The following is a 17,530-nucleotide window of genomic DNA, read 5'->3' on the forward strand; positions in this document are numbered from 1 at the left end:
TGATTTTACAGAAGATTGACTGACTTAGAATGAAGGCGCGAAACATGCTGATGCTCCGAAATGTTGACTAGACATACTCTGCTGGAAGTTAATTTGCTGGTTAAGCAGTTCATCCTGTTATCCACACATTTCAGAGTAACTCAGATATTGACCCTGCATTGCAGGGAATCAAAAAAAAAAAACAGAAACCACCCCATAGTATTTCAGTGGCACACAGAATGACTTGTCTTGTGTAGAACTTGTTGTTCAGTTGCTGAGTGGCGTCTGACTGCAACTTCAAGGACTACAGCACGCCAGGCTTCCTTGTCCTTCACTATCTTCCAGAGTTTGCTCAAACTCATGTCTGTTAGGTCAGTGATGCCATCCAACCATCTCATCCTCTGTTGCCCCCTCTCCTCTTGTCCTCAATCTTTCCTAGCATCAGGGTCTTTTCCAATGAGTCAGCTATGTAGATCTGACCCAGGATAAATGAACAGTGAGTATCCATCCTGCAGACTCTCCTGATGACAGAGTTCTCACTCTCTGCTTGTTTGTGATGTCTCCTTTTCTTTGTGGAGGGATGTGCAGGGCAAAACCAGTGTCTGGAAGCAACTTCATCAGTGTCTTTGTTGATTGTATTAGGGATGGAGAGTAGATACACAGATGCATGTAGACTGTGCAAAGAGTGCTCTCTGTGTCCTTATCCAGCACAAGTTGGAATCTTTAAAAAACAAAATAACTTGGAAAAAGTGAATATTGTGTTATTTTTATGAAGATCGTGGAAAACACAGCACCTCCTTCTGTTCCACGTTCACGAGGAAGGGTCCGGGTGGTGTGTGGCGTGTGGAGCCCCTGAGTGAAATGTCTCATACTTGAAAGCACAGGCATGTGTAACGTGAGTGCGGAGACAGACGCCTCCCTTTAAGAATCATCTCGTATATGAATGATGCATTTCTAGTGGCTCACTGTATTGCAGCCGTGTAGAGTATCCCTGGATTTTAATGCGAGTGTCCTTTCCTTTCAGTCAGCCTACAGACACGAGACAGGACCGGCACCGGCGGCTCTGTGGTGGACTGCAGGGGCCTGCTGGAGAGTGACGGGTGCGTGCCCCGGCCGCCGGCGCTCGCGCTGCCGGAGGGCGCCCCTCACACCTTGTCACTGCCTTGAGTGCCTGAGGTGCAGGGAGGGACTTCGGGGTGCAGCTGCGACCCAGTTGCCTTGTCTGTAAAGGAAGCTGTCAAGACGAGTAGGCTTGTGCCCCAAAGACTCAGGGTCCAGTTTACAGAGGTTCCCACTGGCCTGAGAGCATTGGCCAAGAATGATAACTGCAGCACATCACACCAATCCGTGGAGTTCATGGCGATACAGAAAGAAATGTTATAAAAACCAAACCCCCAAAGCTGTCAGGAGCTCTCGTTGGTCACTACCATGATTTTCCGATCCCCGATGAATTAACTCTTAATGCCGTTAATAGTTGTGGACACCATCAGGAAAGAACCTGGCGTGAACACAGGTCTTGGGGGCCCCAGGGGTGGGAATGGGCTGCCCAGCCCCAGGGGACTATAGCAAACCCCATCCAAAAGTGGGGCTCCCTGTAGACTGGAGCAGACCTAAGCCAGTGTCCTCGGCAAATACGCTGCAAGGAGAAGAAGGGAATAAAAAGGAAGGAAGAGAACCTGCAAATTTAATAAACAGGATTTAAGAGACCCACCTACTAGATGCAGTGTGTGGATCTATTTGGACCCTGATTAATGAGATAGTGGACTGTTGAGATTTGAATATAGACTGGCATTATGACGACCCATTTTTGGGATCATGCTAATGGTAAAAGGCCTGTCTTTCAGAGCTATGTGCCGAAATAGCTAAGGATGAGATGGTAAAATGTGGGGATTGTTTTCCGAATAATCCAGTGGAGGGGGAGGAGCTGGACATGCGGCCACGGGGTGGTATCGGAGGTGGTGAAGACTGCAGGGCGCTCACTGAGCTAGTCCCTCTCTGTGTTTCTCTGAAATTTTCCAGTGTAAAATGTTTTTCAAAAGTACTTGCTTAAAAGGGAAAATAGCCTATTAAGGTAAATTGTCTTCACAGTTGTTCAGGGGATGAGGATTTATGTTAAAAGTCACTTTTAAAGTCATTGTAATATTTGATGTAACCAGGAGTTCTATTATAAAATGACAAGGCAAATGTAATGTTTGAATTTGATTCCAAGTCAAGAAAGTTGAAATCTCCTTTTCTGAACTTCTTACATTCAAGGTTGGTGTTTTCCAACCATTCAGCTATCCCCAAGTTTGAAATCCTACCTTGGCCTCAGTGGCATTTAACACATGGCTTCCTTAGGCCACTGATTCTTCGTGAACAAGTTCGGCTTCCCAGTGAAAAAGGACAGGATGAATTTTATGAAGCTAAGCCCGGGGGACATTCTGTATTGTCTAAGAGAAGCAGAATAAACAGGCGTGAGAGTGTGGCGGGAACTGGGGGCGCGTCCCCGGCTTCGGCGGGTGTGGTCACGTGGGCTGTGCTCTCCCCCTTCCAGAACCGTGTATGAAGACTCCGGGCCTGGAAGGCCCCTCAGCTGCTTCATGGAGGAGCCAGCCCCGTACACGGATGGCCCCGGGGCTGCGGCCGGCGGGGGCAACTGCAGGTTTGTGGAATCCCCGAGTCAAGACCAAAGACTTCAGGCCCAGCGACTGCGAAACCCTGAGGTGCGAGGGTCGCTCCAGACGCCACAGAACCGGCCTCACGGCCACCAGTCGCCGGAGCTGCCCGAAGGCTACGGTGAGGGTGCGCGCCCGCCATTCCACCTGCGGTCGGCCACGTGTCCCTCTCCAGTTTCAGACCTTTTCTGGTACCGCGTGCCTGCCAGAACCGCTGATGTTTGCAGAGCTCTGCCCCATTGTGTCAGTGTGATGGTTGATAAATCCTGCTCCTCCTTAATGTATCCGCCCTTGCTTCAAGCTTCTAGGATAGCAATTGTGTGAAGAATTTAGGCAAACGAATGTCAAAGAGAGCCAAGAGGACTGGGGCAGGGGTCTGGATGAAGCTCTTTGTAGCGTCCTGGGATTTGAACGTGGGAAGGACAGCCTTGGGTAGGAGTGGTAAGACATACCACTATCACGAAAGGTAAAACAGAATCTTTTGACAACCACAGAGGAAGCGCTTAAATGAAGGAGTGTCCATGTAGATCCGTGTTGGAGGATCCACATAGATGGGGCAGATGAGACCGGAACTATGAGCAGGGGACAGGTGGAGGCAGGATGCGTCTGGAGGTGGCAGGTTGAGGGGTGTGGCCGCCTCTCCAGGTGGGAACAGACGTGAGATCTGTCCACACACTGACCCCAGCAAGCCAGGCCCAAGTTCTCTCCTGCCCTCCACACCCTTCTCTCGGTCCTTTGAAAGACTGTGGGAAGGAAGCGGGGCCTCCGAGCTTACAGGATTGACTCCTTGGAGTGAGTGTCACTGACCGTGTCCCCACTGTGTCGTGCAGAGCAGAGAACCACGGTACAGGGCCAGGTGTACTTCCTGCACACGCAGACGGGAGTCAGCACGTGGCATGACCCTAGGATACCCAGGTAGGTCTCCTGAGTGGCTCACCAGCAGGGCTGCATTCCAGCAGTGCCTGGGCCCTCTGGCTGTGGGCGATGCAGCCCTTAGGGCTTGGAGGTGTGGGCTCAGAGGGTGCGCTGCCTGAGGTCCTGACTCAGACTCGGGGGGGGGGGGGGGGGGGGGGGCGCTCCACAGTCCCAGCTCTGCTCCTCCCTCCCCCCAGCTGGTCAGCAGCTGCTGTAACACACTTGGGTCCTTTAGACTAAAGTTTAGAGAGCGACCCTGGGTCTTGAAATCCGGTTCCATAACTGGAAAAGACCCTTACCCTTAGATGAAATCAAATGCACTTACTCAAAAAACCTTCAAGATGTGGTTGCTCTCATTTTAAACTAAACATATTGCTGAATAAAATGATCTGATATCCGACCTGATGCTTTAAATGATTGGAGTGGGGGAGTGAATTGGGAGCCCTGGCGGCAGGCTGGTGATGAGCTGGTAGTTGTTGAAGCTGGTTATTCACTATGGCCTCTCTCTCTTTTTTTATATGCTTACAATTCTGCATAATAAAGAGTTACACAGGAAATGTAAAGGCTCTATCACCCTCTTTCTGTCCTACTTTACCACCCCCATTGCCTCAGTCCCTTGGGGACCGTTCCCCGGGGAGCTGAAGCTTTTCTATACGAGCTCCTTCCACAAGGCCATCCACCTGAGCCCGGGTCAGAGGGACCCCTGCCCCTCCCCCACCTGTAATGCAGTTAAGTTTCTTTTTTCTCTTTGCTCTGCTTTCTTTTTTTTCTTAGGAATTTTTTTTGGTTTCAGAACAGCATTACTGCCTAATAACATTTTAGTAATGCTCATTTCCTTTTTGTTCATAATTTGTTTCATCTGAGAACAAGCTTCTTGCCTTTGATTTTCCAAATCTATGTTGAACTTAGAATTCAGTGTCTATAATTAGAATGGAAGTATTACCTGCAAATGAATGAGCTATCTCCTTGGTACTCTCGGGAAGGAAGTTCAGGCTTTTGTGCTCATTAGAAAAGCATCTTGGTCAGTAATGCTTGCTCCCAGGTGACTGTGGATTGGGTTGAAATAATTAATCAAGAGGTTAGACTTAGAGCTACTTGCTTATTAACAAAAGTGACTCAAAAATGAGACGGCCTTGTCCTGGCGCAGCTCCCTAGAATGGGAAGATTTCCAGTGCATGTTCTTATACCCCTGTCTGCTGGAGAAAACGTGTTTCCTGGGAGCTTTCCCACGGAGAGACCCTTCTAACCTTGAGCATCTCATTAACTTGTGAACCCAGAGAGGCCTTCCAGCAGCATTCAGGTCCCCCCGCTGCTGGGCTGGCCAAAGGTTTGGTCGAGGTTCCCATTGCATAGGCAATGTTTCACTCCTCTTTGGTGGAAGGAATGGAATTCCCAGGCAGACCGTGCTCCCTGTCCTGACCACAGGCTGTGAGAGTTGCGGTTTTATCCGTGGGATTTTGCTGCCACGTGCACCACGGGGGCTGGGCCTCGGTGGGTGTTTGGTGTAGGTAGCACCTCGATTGGCCTGCGTAGCCCCTGGGTAAGGGGGCACCCCTGCTCCTCTCACTGCAGATTGGTGTCAGGCCGCCACGCTCAGAGGGGCAAACCGCTGTGTGTCTTCCTTTCTGGCAGAGACCTTAACAGTGTGGACTGCGAGGAACTCGGACCACTGCCGCCCGGTTGGGAAGTCCGCAGCACGGTTTCCGGGAGAATATATTTTGTAGATCATAATAACCGAACAACCCAGTTTACAGACCCACGGTTACACCACATCATGACGTAAGACTCTTACCGGCTCTTTGTGGCCTCTGTACCGTTACAGTGCCGTGTTTCCTACTGGTATTTCCCTTCATCTGTCGACTGCCTTGTTGGTTAGCAGAGAGTAAGCGTGAGCAAAATACGCTAATTACTGAGTGGACAGTCATGTGTTTTAAGCTCTCAAGCCAGCTGGGTGCAGTCCTGAAGGCCTGTGTCACAGCCAGCCTATAGCTGAGCTGCAGCCTAAATCAAACCCCCGAGCTGCCGCAGCTTCATTCTCGGAGCTTCCACACGCGTATCTGATGAGACGGGCGGCCTCAGAGTGGGAAGCAGCGGAGTGAGGTTTCCCTTGGGGCCTGCTCACCACCACGGGGGAGGGCGGGTCCAGAGTACCGGTTGGCTTCCCAGACCATCATTCCCGGGGCAGTTGGGTCTGGAGATGACCTTGGATCCCACGCTCCATGTCCCAGGATAAGGGACGTGTGTCCTCAAACATGAGAGCCCAGAGGTGCTTGTCACTGAGAGCTGACGTAAGTCATCAAAACTGGAGCAGAACAGATAGTGGTCCTGGGCCGCCTCCGTCCCTGGACTTGCGCCTCCGGGAGGAGCCCTGGAGATGCCCCGGATGAGAGGAGGAGGAGCGGCCCCGCCACGTTTCCCTGGCTCGCTCTTCTGCGTGTCGCCTCCTCCACTCTCATCTGATTTCAGTGTTCCGGTCACCTCCGTGTAGTTCTCAGCCCCGAGGCCCCGCTGAGAGCGCGTCGGCGCTAGAAGCCGATGAATGCTAGAGGCGTCTGTGTTTACTCATGGCAGTGAGAGTATGTATGAGAGGCGGAGATGGGGGTCTCCTTTGTTATATCCTGGACACCTGTTGGGTTGGCCAGGAAGTTCGTTTGGGGTTTCCGGTAACATCTGATGAAAAGGATGGTCTGAGGGTGGCCTCCTGGATTTTCACGTATCTGCGTACACAGTTTTGTCACCGGGGAAGCACTCTTGACTGGAAGTGGGTGTCCTGACCTCTCTTCTCGGTCCCTTGGTGTGTGTGGGGGGACCCCACTGGCCGCTGCCCTTGGGGTGACCGCAGCGCTTCTGCTCTCCTCAAGTCACCAGTGCCAACTGAAGGAGCCCAGCCAGCCGCCACCACCACCCAGCGAGGGCTCCGTGGAGGACGAGGAGCTGCCCGCCCAGAGGTACGAGAGAGATCTGGTCCAGAAACTGAAGGTCCTCAGACACGAGCTCTCCCTGCAGCAGCCCCAGGCTGGCCACTGCCGCATCGAGGTGTCCAGAGAGGAGATATTTGAGGTACGGGGTTCGGGGCAGCTGGCCGTCAGGCGGACTCTGTCCCCCGCCAGTGGGACAGTGAGTTCTGCTTCCTGTCTGGTGTGTCGGGGGTGAAATGCAGCGCTTTATCAGGCTGAAGCCCCAGGCAAGAGAGGGGTCAGTATTTCCTCCTGTGGTCAAGGTTTAAAAGTCAGTGACTTCTGAGTGAAGATCTAGCGATCTGTATACAGCTAGTACGAAGTGGTACTGTAAATCCCGCACCTGCATTGTACGGATGGTATTTCCTGCCGTTGGCACGGCATCCTCAGAACTGAGCATCCCTGTGCGGGGCCTGGCCCGCCACCTCCCCGTAGGGCACTGTCTCCCTGGAGGAGCCAGTGGCCTCCCTCTCCCTTCTGGCTCTGGGTGGCGTGCTGACCTCTGTCCAGCTGCCCTGCGGCATTGGGCTCCCTAAATAGGGGACCTCTGGCAGGCAGGGTCCTTTTCTCAGGACCACCATCATCGGTAGAGTCTCAGCCGTGTACGGGCCTCTGTGGAAGCCTCGCTGAGGCGTAGGCTCTCCTGGCCCACAGCAGCCGGGGGGCCGCTCAGCGCCTTCTCCAAAGTGCCCGGAGCCGCATGAGTGGAGCAGCCCAAGTGCCCGGTTTTGCCCACTGAGCGTCTTAAGCGGCTGTCAGGACGGGGAAGCTGAATTTTGGACACGCTGCTGCCAGATCTTTTCCATTCAACATCCCCTCGCCTCTTGGGATGGTCGCTTTTGAATCCCGTTAAATGTAAAGCAAGAAAAGGTTCTTAAGTGCCTTTTCACTGAAAATACCCACAGACACTGAGCTGGTTCCACTCCAGAGGCTGACTCTGAGGCCCTGTTAGGCTGACCACATGTTTCCTGTGTCTGATAAGCTGCTTTATGTTCCACTGAACGCCTGCGTGGCTTTTTGACTCAGTGGGAAAATGTGCTTTTTGACTTCAGATGTAAAACCAGGCTCAAGATTCTTTTACTGTTTCTTTCTTATTATTTTACTCTCTTATGAGGTCTTCATTTGGCTAAAGCATATAAACTTATAGGACACATTGGAATTCATTTGTGTGGAGAAAATCAACCCTAGAGAGGACGTTTAATCCTTAAGTTGTGATTGTGCTGAGGGTAACTGTGTGTATCCTGGGGTACAGTGTTAGCTGCCATGAGCTTTGTTGTTTCTGAGGGAGTGATGGTGGGAGAAAGGTGAAGAAGGAGCAGTGAGCCAGAGCTCAGAGTAACATCCTGAACAGGAACCAGACAGGACTCAATGGAATTCTTAAAAATAAGCTCGGATCTCATTTATAGTCGGGCTGCATTATAAATAACCTTTCATCATGTTATGACTTTAAAAATAAGACAAGTTCTTCTCTCTGAAACTGTAATTTTGACGTGCAGGAGTCTTATCGCCAGATAATGAAGATGCGACCAAAAGACTTGAAAAAGCGCCTCATGGTGAAATTCCGAGGAGAAGAAGGCTTGGACTATGGCGGGGTGGCGAGGTGAGAGGCTCGTGTGTCCCCGCTCCTGCGTGGATGTCAGCGCACCTGTGAGCAGATGTTTGCCGAGCAGCCCTCTGCCCCTTCCTGGTGCTGATTTCAGGGCAGTCAGAACTCGGGTCTTGCCATCAGAGAGCATTCTTAGGAAAAGAATTCCTAAAAGCGTGTGCTTGCTAGCATCTCGCTATGACCCATCAAGACCCAGCTCTTGACCCAATCATCGCTTCCACTTCTTACGAAGTTTGAATTAAACTTTTAACAATTACTCCCTTCTCCATCTGGCCTGGGAAGACAGTACCCTCACTGAACCTCCTGAACTGGAAGTTAATGTGGATGTCTCCAGCCTGGCTTTTGTCCTAAGAGGACTTTCAGGGGTGGGAGGGAGGAAGGCATGTACATTGCCTTTGTGTCAAAGGGGTTTTATAAAGTGAGGTTTGGGTCAAAATGATTCATGCCGATGATTTTAAAGGCAGTAGTTTCTCATGATTATGTTATGTGTCCTATCTTCCCTCTCTTCACCTTTGCGACGACAGTTCTTTGGCTCTTTTAACTGTCTGTTTTAATAGAACGAGTCATCTAGATCGTGAACTTGCTCAAGTTCATTTATTATCTGCTGACCCTGTGAGGTGTGTTTGTAGGCACATAGACTAGGTCATGGCTGTGGCGAGGATCAAATTTAATCCTTTCCTGCTTTGGAGTCTCAGTGTCTTCAGTTCTTCTGTCGTTGGCTTTGCAACTGTGCACGATGTGTTTCCGCCTTTATTTTTCTGTTGTCCACGAGAGACACTGTCTCTTGGCCTCTCTTTTTCATAAGAGAAGGATATCGATGCTCCTGACTTTCCCTTCCTTCCACTTGTTACCTCTTGCATTCCAGTATCTGTAGTATAACTTTTACAGAGTCAAGGCCAAAGATTTACATTTTGTTCTGTAACCAAAATTAAGTCAGTCTCCTGTGCCTATGTATTATTTGTAAGAGTCGAAAGTCAATACATTGTTTTATATTATTATGAAAGTGTAAATATTGTTTCCTGAGGGATTAAGTGGTATGCTATCATTTATTTTATCCTTTTGAGCAAATTTTAATTTTTCTAAGAATTTCTTCTTTTAAACCAGGTCTTGTCTTTGTTGCTCCATTGAATATCGCCTTTGGCCAATTCCCCCCTCCCATCCTCTCTTGTGGAGGCCCTGTCCCCTGACACGGTTTCTTCAGACCTTCTGCATAGCTGTCTTCGTGGGACATCACTGCTTTCTTGGGTTGGAGCCATTGTTGTGTGGGTCTCACGGCTACTTATTCCTTGGCTTACTCCCTTGTGTTATTGGGGTATATCCTCAAGTAGGTTTCTTAGAAAGGGTGTGTGTGGGGTTAATTTTCCAAGATCTTAGGTCTGAAAATGTCTTATAATCTTTGCTTTGATAGCTTGGCTTCTTATAGACTTCTAGAAAGAAAATCATTTTCAGTCAGAACTCTGAATTTGCTCTCCCGGGTCACTGTCTGATGCGAGTCTGGTTTCAGTCACTTTTGTGCCGTTTGTCCCCATCCGGGAACACCCGTCATCCATAGATGCTGTACCTTTTTCCCGTTTTTCTCTCCCACTCCTGTCTTCAAGGCCTCCTTGCCCGTATCCACCGTCCTGCTCACTCCTCCCACCCCCTCCTCACTTCCTTGCTCCTCTTTCGGCTTGCTGTCACTCACTGGCAGAACCCCAGTTCTGAAGCATCCCATCCCCTCTCTGACAAGGTTACGAGTCAGAGAATCACCAGTGACTGCGAACCTCAACTCTGGTAGGTGCTGCAAGGGGCCTGGTTAACATGCAGTCGTGTGTGACAGTGGTCCCATCTTGGGGGTCATGGGACGGGAGAGCCTCCCACCCTCACAGTTTAGAATACACAAGCAGATTCTCACCCCTGCAGCAGTCAGCACCAGCAAAATTAGGTTCTGAGAAGTGATATGGGGGTCTCACTACGTCTCTGGGTGAAGTTGGGATCTTTTCCAGCTGCCAAAAGTAAGTAAATGGGGCCGGGAACAGAATTGGTCCTCCAGCCTCTTCCCATCGTGTCCGCCTCTCTCCCCTCCTGCCCCTCCGTCTGGGATACAGGTTGAGCCCGGGCCTTCCTGACCACATGCTCACACTGCAACTGCCTCTCCTCGGGAGGTGCTTTTTCTTTCCCGATCGTCCCAGGTTTCTTCTTTGATCTTCTCCATATTGATTCTAGAAAGCATCTTTCTTCTGGCAAATGTAACTTTCGTCTGCCCTGAAAACATGAGTCCCATTCCTAACAAGACAAGGGCTCTAGGCTTTCCGTCCCTCTCTTCAGGGAGACTTCTGTTTCCTCGTTCATGTTTGTCCGAAATTCATGCCACACTACTTCCATTCTCTCTCCTCTGCCTTTTTCTTTCTAGTCTCGGGATGTCTCAAGAGTCAGTATCTTGAATGGTTTCACTTTACATTGTTCCGTGTATAGCTGGGTGAAGTTTGATTTGGAAGGAGTTCGCTTTCTCTACTGTTTTCCATGGTTATGAAGTCTTGCAGGTGGAGATGAGTGTTGGTGTAGCTGCCTTGATGAACATGGTGCTGCAGGGAAAGAGCTGAGAAGCCCTGCTTTTCTGCCGCTAGTCTGATCTCCCACTTTTTCAGCTCTCGAGTCTTCCCCGTGTCTGAATGGTCCATACCTGTCGCGGAGGGCTGAGATGTCAGTTACCTGTGTGTTACACGTGCGTGTATGTCTGCTTCTTTGCCCTGCCTCTGGGTCTGAACCTTTATCCTCTCTCTCTCTCTTCTGACTCTGGGGATAGCGCTTCCTTGACCACTTCTGGAACTTTTCTCGTGCTCTATACCTCGTCCACAGCTCAGTCGGAATGTTTGCTTGTATTTTAATCACTTCCTGTCTAGACAGTTGCAGGTCCTTGGCGTTTATGAAAATAATTCTTTGTAAATCCAAACTCTGAAACTTGGGGCTGAACGAAGCTCGAGTTGGGAAGTCCTGCCTTCCTAATAAAGAGGCTTCCTAAGGCTCGGCGTCTCGTTTCTGACAGTTCCTTCCTGTTGGAGTTCGATATGTCACTTTGTGTTGGTGTGATCATTTTGTGGGTATTTCCACGCGCTTCTCCGACAGATTATCTGCATTTGGGCTTATCCTTCCATATTTTCTCACTTCTGTGTTTTTCTATTTCAAAGAGTAAGAAATTTTAGAACTTAATAAGATTCGTCTATTTAAAGAAGTTTTGAGTAGAAAGAAGACAGGGTTACACACGTGTTTATATAAGACTGCATACCTGGGTTTACCAAACCTGACCACAGCAACTGAGTCACGTTTTCTGTTTAGAGTGCTTTTTTTTTGTTTGGTTTTAATTTGGGCCTTTTAAAAATTAAAATATTTATTTGGCTCTGTGGGTCTTGGTTTCTGCACATGGGGGTCTGTGATCTTTCATCATGGCATGTGAACTCTGAGTTTCATCACGTGGGATATAGTCTCCTGACCAGGGACTGAGCCCGGGCCCCTGCATCGGGAGTACGGATTCTTAGCCATTGGACCACCAGGGAAGTTCCATTGTCACCTGAGATTTTGCCTCTACAAAGTAGCAGAGAAAACCTTCCCTGGGGAAAGGCAGGCTGACAGACACCGTGCCTCTGAGCTGGTGATGATTCCCAGCAGCCAGAGATAGTTCTCAACTTCGGAGTTGCTGAAATTTTGATTTTCTGGTACCGCTAGAAGCAGTTGTTTCCTTCTTGAAGCCTATTTGCCCAGTCCGTACCAATCACCTTTTCTCAGAGCCAGGCAGCCTTATGAGTTTGGCTTCCAAGGGCATGGTCCATCAGTCCCGTGATGAAGATCTAAAACTAGGGGGTTTTAACATGTCTTCTTGTTGTTGTGCTTTCTAGGGAGTGGCTTTATTTACTGTGCCATGAAATGTTGAATCCGTACTATGGACTCTTCCAGTACTCCACAGACAACATTTACATGTTGCAAATCAACCCAGATTCTTCAATCAACCCTGTAAGTATTAATGAATATGGAGGTCAGAAATTAAGTTGGAGAATTTAAGTGGCTTTCCAGTTTCAACCTCAATTCTTGGTTTATTCATTGTAGACCTACTCAAAGTCTGTGGCAAATAAAATATGGAAAGGTAGACTGACAGCGGGATCAGGGATGGATGGTTTCCACCCCTTCTCTTCAGTGACTGGGGTCACTGAGTATGTTGTTTCAAAGACAACGAGTGAAACTGAGCTGCTCGTGGACTCAAAGCATTTTACTGCCATTTGAGGGAACTCTGGCTTGATGGCTGTATTTGTTGATAGTGTCATTCTGAGAAGTGGGGTACGAGGTCCGTCCTCCGCCCAGCCAGAACTGGAATATTCCCTTCTGTAACTGGCCTTTTTGGCCAGCGTGCTGATACTCTTAGCTGCTCGTCATAGCAATGAGGAAATAGGAGCAGAATGTGGCCGAGGGGTGGCCCACAGCGAGCGGAGGGCTCTGCTGCGGGGTCACGTCCTGTGGTCCCCACCGTGCACGTGGCTCTGAGGGGCAGTCAGTGCGACTTTCACCAGTGTGGACACTCTGTAATTCCAACCTAAGAGTAGAAACGGGGGTTCCCTGGTTACAAACCACAACAGCACTGGTTTTGGGTTGTGTGCCCCGCTCAGTCCCTTCTCTGGATTTTTCTCTCTTCTGCTTTCCTGTGGGATGGGGGAGGGATGGCAGAGGAAGAAGGGGGCTGCCTTTCGCCTTTATTTGCTCGTGGCACGCCGGGAGGAGAGGCCGGCGGCCTCCTGGGTGTGCCAGCACCAGGCGCTGCGCTGAGAAGGGGCAGCTCGTGGTTGACGCTTTGCCTTCGTCATGTTGAAATTCTCCGTTTCTGAATAAGAGGTTCTGCATTTTCATTTTGCACTGGGCCCCATAAATTCAATAGCAGTTTGGAGAAGGTATTTGAACCAAGGGCACATGAAGTGTCATTCAGATGACCTCTCCAGAGTCCTGCTCTCATGTGACCTTTGACCAGGTGGGTCCTGAGCGCAGCCTGTGAATCACTGATTCAGCTTCCTGCCTGTGGGACGGGTCTCCTGAGAAGCCTGGAGAAACACCCCTGTCCACCCGGCCGGTCAGCTTCCTAACACTTAGTGTTCTCTGCTGCCCCCTGCAGGACCACTTGTCTTACTTCCATTTTGTGGGTCGGATCATGGGTCTGGCTGTGTTCCACGGACACTACATCAATGGGGGTTTCACGGTTCCTTTCTACAAGCAGCTACTGGGGAAGCCCATCCAGCTTTCTGATTTGGAATCGGTGGACCCTGAACTCCATAAGAGCTTAGTGTGGATTCTGTAAGTACCGACTCAGGGAACTGAAAATTCACGCGTCACCTGTCTTAGGGTGCACCAGACCCATGGCTGTGAGACTGCAGGAGAGAAGCAAACCCCCAGAGACAGAGAAGCTGGTCTGAGGAAAATATCTAATTGACTTACGACCTCCTACACTGTTTGACCAGCTACTCTTCAGGGACCAGTTTCTTTTGTTGTTTCCTTGAATTATTAGGTTACAATTGTGGCTGTTAATCCCCAGGCCTGGTGGTTTGTTTTTTTTAACACTCTGAGGTGTCTCATGGTCTCTAGAGTGACCAAGTGAAATGAAGTGAAAGTCACTCAGTCTTATTTGACTTTTTGCGACCCCATGGGCTGTATAGACCATGGAATTCTCCAGTCCAGAATACTGGATGGGGTATCCTTTCCCTTCTCCGGGGGATCTTCCCAATCCAGAGATCGAACCCAGGTCTCCTGCATTGCAGGTGGATTCTTTACCAGCTGAGCCACCAGGGAAGCCCCTAGAGGGACCAGGAAGTTATCAAAAAAGTCCTGATATTCAGTCGCCTTTGTTTTAAGATTATCCTAAAACTCTTAGAAGCAACAGGCACAACTACACGGTCACTGTGGATGTCGGGGGTCCTCTTGAATGGGCTGATTTCACAGGAATGGGAGGTCTAGCTCCTTCCACACGTCCCAGCTGCTAAGGCTGGGGTGCAGGGGTCAGATCTGCATCCTGTGAACCACCCCAGCTGTGTTCCCAGAAACGTGGCAAAGGAGCCAGCCCCAGCTTTCAAGGGCTTCTCTGCACTGGAGCCTTGGAAAGGCTGCCTGGAGGCAGGGCGGCGCCGTCTTCTTGGTGTGGCTGCCCCTTGACTCCGTATCCCCGTCACGCTTCCCTCCTGTCTGCTCGGAGACTCGGGCACCCTGTCTCCAGGAGCCTCAGCAGCGTTGCTCCCATCACCCTCCTCTTGCGAGGGAGGAAGCCGGGCCGCCCTGACCCCCGCCTCTGTGCTCCCCCCCAGAGAGAACGACATCACCCCCGTGCTCGATCACACGTTCTGCGTGGAGCACAACGCTTTCGGGCGGATTCTTCAGCACGAACTGAAACCCAACGGCAGGAACGTCCCCGTCACAGAGGAGAATAAGAAGGAATATGTCCGGTAGGCAGGGTTCTGGGCATCCGGGGAGGGGGGTCGCCTTGGGACGGCGGGCAGAGGTCACATTGAGATGGCCGAGGCTCCTCTGCTGCGTGAGCCTCCCTTCCCGTACTTGGACCAGAGTCACAGTAGAGACTTCCAGAAAGCCGTGGCGTCAGCAGTGGGAGCTCTGAGTGGAGGGCTGACCTGTTAAAGGGGGATTTGTGACCCCAGAGCCCAAGGGGGACTGGCAAGGGAGCACTTGGTTCTGGCTGTGACGGTGGAGACCACAGGAGGGGGAGGAGGAGGAGCCTGGAAGCTTCCTGAGCTCAGTCTCGGCATCTTCCCTCCGGTCTGTCCTCCCCCTTCTCCATGGGGTATTCAGACACATGTGGGGGTGTCGTTCTCAGGGTCCTATATTTTACTTTCAAACATTTTTTTTTTCCAACTATGGCATCCCTAACAGGTCAGGTCAGATCCGACCGATTTCAAGCAGAGAATCAGCACATCTAAGGGAGGGGCTGGCTTCCTTTCCTCTGAGTCTTAGGCTGGTCACCAACCAGCAGGGGGCGTTCCTCCCCGTCAGCGGGGCGGGCGGGCAGGGCTTAGCAGATGTCAGCCCCGACTAACGGAGGAAAGAACTGCTGCCCTATTGCTGCCAACGTGTGACTTTTGCTCTCAGGTTGTATGTAAATTGGAGGTTCATGAGGGGAATCGAGGCCCAGTTCCTGGCTCTTCAGAAGGGGTTTAACGAGCTCATCCCTCAACACTTACTGAAGCCTTTTGACCAGAAGGAGCTGGAGGTGGGCCATGCAGGGCTGGGGTGCGAGGGGCTGTTGTGTGCGGGGTGGTCCCTGCCTCCCGGCCAGGCTGCGGATGAGGCCGCACAGTCCCCGCAGGCATGGGGGCCGCCGTGGCTGCAGGAGCGGGGACAGGGTTGGGGGACAGGGGCGTTGGGAAGCCCCGAGCAGGGCTGACGAGACCCGTCGTCCATGTGGTGGCAGGGAGTCCAGTTCAGCCGTGGCCCATCAGTCAGGGTGTTCCATGGCTTCCCCTGACTTAGAGACCTCCAGCATAGAGAGGATGTGACTGTAACCGGCCGCCCCCATCCTAGCCAGCTGCTCAGCCTTGATTCCAGCTGTTATCAGGCCCAGGACGGGGTGTTACTGTCCTTTCTTGTCCACCTCTGGCGCCGCGTAGCTCGGGCCTTTTAAAGTGTCCCCAACCTTCTGCCTTGGTGTGCCGGAGTGCACGTGACCCCCCGGTGGGGAGTCACACTTTACACCCCACACGTCCCCAAGTGTGCCTGCGAGGGCCCAACGAGGCGGCCCCGCTGGGTAGGTGGCCCTGTGCCGCCGTTCTGGCTCCTCAGTGCACATGTGGGGAAACGTCACGTCAGGGGCCGCCCCGCGCCCCGGGGGTGGCAGCCAGCCTGGAAGTGCAGACACAGACAGGGGCCTCGGGCTGGCTCTGTGTGCTGGGGGGGGGCGGTGTCCCCTTGTCTGAACATTGCTCGATTGACTGGGGCATGGTTGGTCGGTCTCTCCACGGCCCGGGAGCCCGGCCGGCCTGTCGCGTTGCGTGTCTGGGAAGTGACCCGCCTTCACACCCCGCAGCTGATCATCGGTGGCCTGGACAAGATCGACCTGGACGACTGGAAGTCCAACACGCGGCTGAAGCACTGCGGGGCCGACAGCAACGTGGTCCGGTGGTTCTGGCAGGCGGTGGAGACCTTTGACGAGGAGCGGCGGGCCCGGCTGCTGCAGTTCGTGACGGGCTCCACGCGGGTCCCCCTCCAGGGCTTCAAGGCACTGCAAGGTGACTGCAGTGGCGGCCGGGCCAGGCCGGGTGGGGGCCTGGGACGTCTCCTGGCATCGGGTCTTCCATGACGCACGCAGGGCACGGCAGTGTCACTCGTCCAGAGGCCTCTTCTCTCTCCACTGCCTCTCCCAGCATGAAAGAAACATCTGTAAACTGGGAGCCCGTGTCAGCCACACGAGTCTTCCACACTGCCTGCTTGGGGTGTCTCAGCCCATGGGCCCGCAGCGGCGGATGCTGGCTGGCTGGACTGGTGTCCCCACGGGGCTGGACCAGGAACGACCCCACCAGCAAGGCCAGGGGGGCCGGGATAGTGGGTGGGTTCCCCGCGCCCAATAGAACAGATGGCGTTGGGGGAGGAAAGCAGCTATAAAGCGCTCGGGTCAACTTCAGAGTTCTCCCGAGCGAGCGCATAAGCACGCTGTGCAGGCTGGGCCCTCGGTCCCCTCATCCGTTGGCCCGCCTGGTCGGCTGCCTTGTCCAGCAGGGAGCCGTCCTCCCAGGTGTCCCTTTCGGCTCAGACTGGGTCCCCGGGAAGGGGGCTGGGGGCGGCCGTGCACAGTATTGCAGCTGAGCTCAGAAGGGGCTGTGGGGCTTGTGGTGGCTCCTCCACCCGGGAAGGGCCTCTCCTGCGCGCTGATGCTAAATCTGGGGGTTTTGTCACTTGATAACCCTGGCAGAAGGTTGAGAATACTAGTATCTTAAAACTTAGTAAGTGGACTTCACGTGTTCCTAGTGAGAGCGGGCAGGTTTCACGCAAACGTTCCCTGTAGCCTTGTCCTTAGCCTGAGGCCCTCCTGGACTGAGACGTTCCCTCCTGTCCTGGGGCTTTGGTCCTGGTGTTTGTGTCTGTCTGTCTTCCCACCGGCCTCTGCACAGGGGGTTTCCTGACTCCAGAACCCGCTTGCCATCCGCTGCCAGCAGGGGGTCTGCTTGCTAGACATTCCTGGTTTTAAAAACAAATTCCTGGTGACTTAAGGATTCTTTCAGACGCCTGCCCTGGGGCAGGCTCACGGTCGGCTGTGAGAGGACAGCTGTCTGTGCTCTTCTGCGCCCGTGAATTTCCTAGAATGTCTGATGTTAGTCACTCTGTGGCCACCATGTGCATATCCCGAGACTGCGCAGAGCTCCCAGGGTTATGTGCACCCGACACCGTCTGGCAGGACGGGCAGGGGG

At 52.3% G+C, this 17,530-nt stretch overlaps 1 protein-coding gene across 4 annotated transcripts in view; it reads left to right on the forward strand.

Annotated features, from left to right (window-relative positions):
• The window catches only part of SMURF1 (SMAD specific E3 ubiquitin protein ligase 1), a 92,055-nt gene that overhangs the window by 70,236 nt on the left and 4,289 nt on the right, over nucleotides 1-17,530 (forward strand). For 2 of the 4 annotated variants that reach the window (XM_027961798.3, XM_027961800.3), the window contains exons 6-16: nucleotides 1,004-1,079; nucleotides 2,513-2,760; nucleotides 3,464-3,548; nucleotides 5,181-5,327; nucleotides 6,410-6,608; nucleotides 8,002-8,105; nucleotides 11,984-12,098; nucleotides 13,243-13,421; nucleotides 14,423-14,560; nucleotides 15,219-15,339; nucleotides 16,153-16,354. In XM_027961798.3, the coding sequence (XP_027817599.1) occupies nucleotides 1,004-1,079; nucleotides 2,513-2,760; nucleotides 3,464-3,548; nucleotides 5,181-5,327; nucleotides 6,410-6,608; nucleotides 8,002-8,105; nucleotides 11,984-12,098; nucleotides 13,243-13,421; nucleotides 14,423-14,560; nucleotides 15,219-15,339; nucleotides 16,153-16,354 (1,614 nt within the window). The remainder of the gene's footprint in view (nucleotides 1-1,003; nucleotides 1,080-2,512; nucleotides 2,761-3,463; nucleotides 3,549-5,180; nucleotides 5,328-6,409; nucleotides 6,609-8,001; nucleotides 8,106-11,983; nucleotides 12,099-13,242; nucleotides 13,422-14,422; nucleotides 14,561-15,218; nucleotides 15,340-16,152; nucleotides 16,355-17,530) is intronic. The other 2 variants (XM_027961799.3, XM_027961801.3) reach the window with 1 other exon arrangement.

The sequence above is a fragment of the Ovis aries genome, chromosome 24 (assembly GCF_016772045.2).
Source record: "Ovis aries strain OAR_USU_Benz2616 breed Rambouillet chromosome 24, ARS-UI_Ramb_v3.0, whole genome shotgun sequence".
Classification (NCBI taxonomy): Eukaryota; Metazoa; Chordata; class Mammalia; order Artiodactyla; family Bovidae; genus Ovis; species Ovis aries.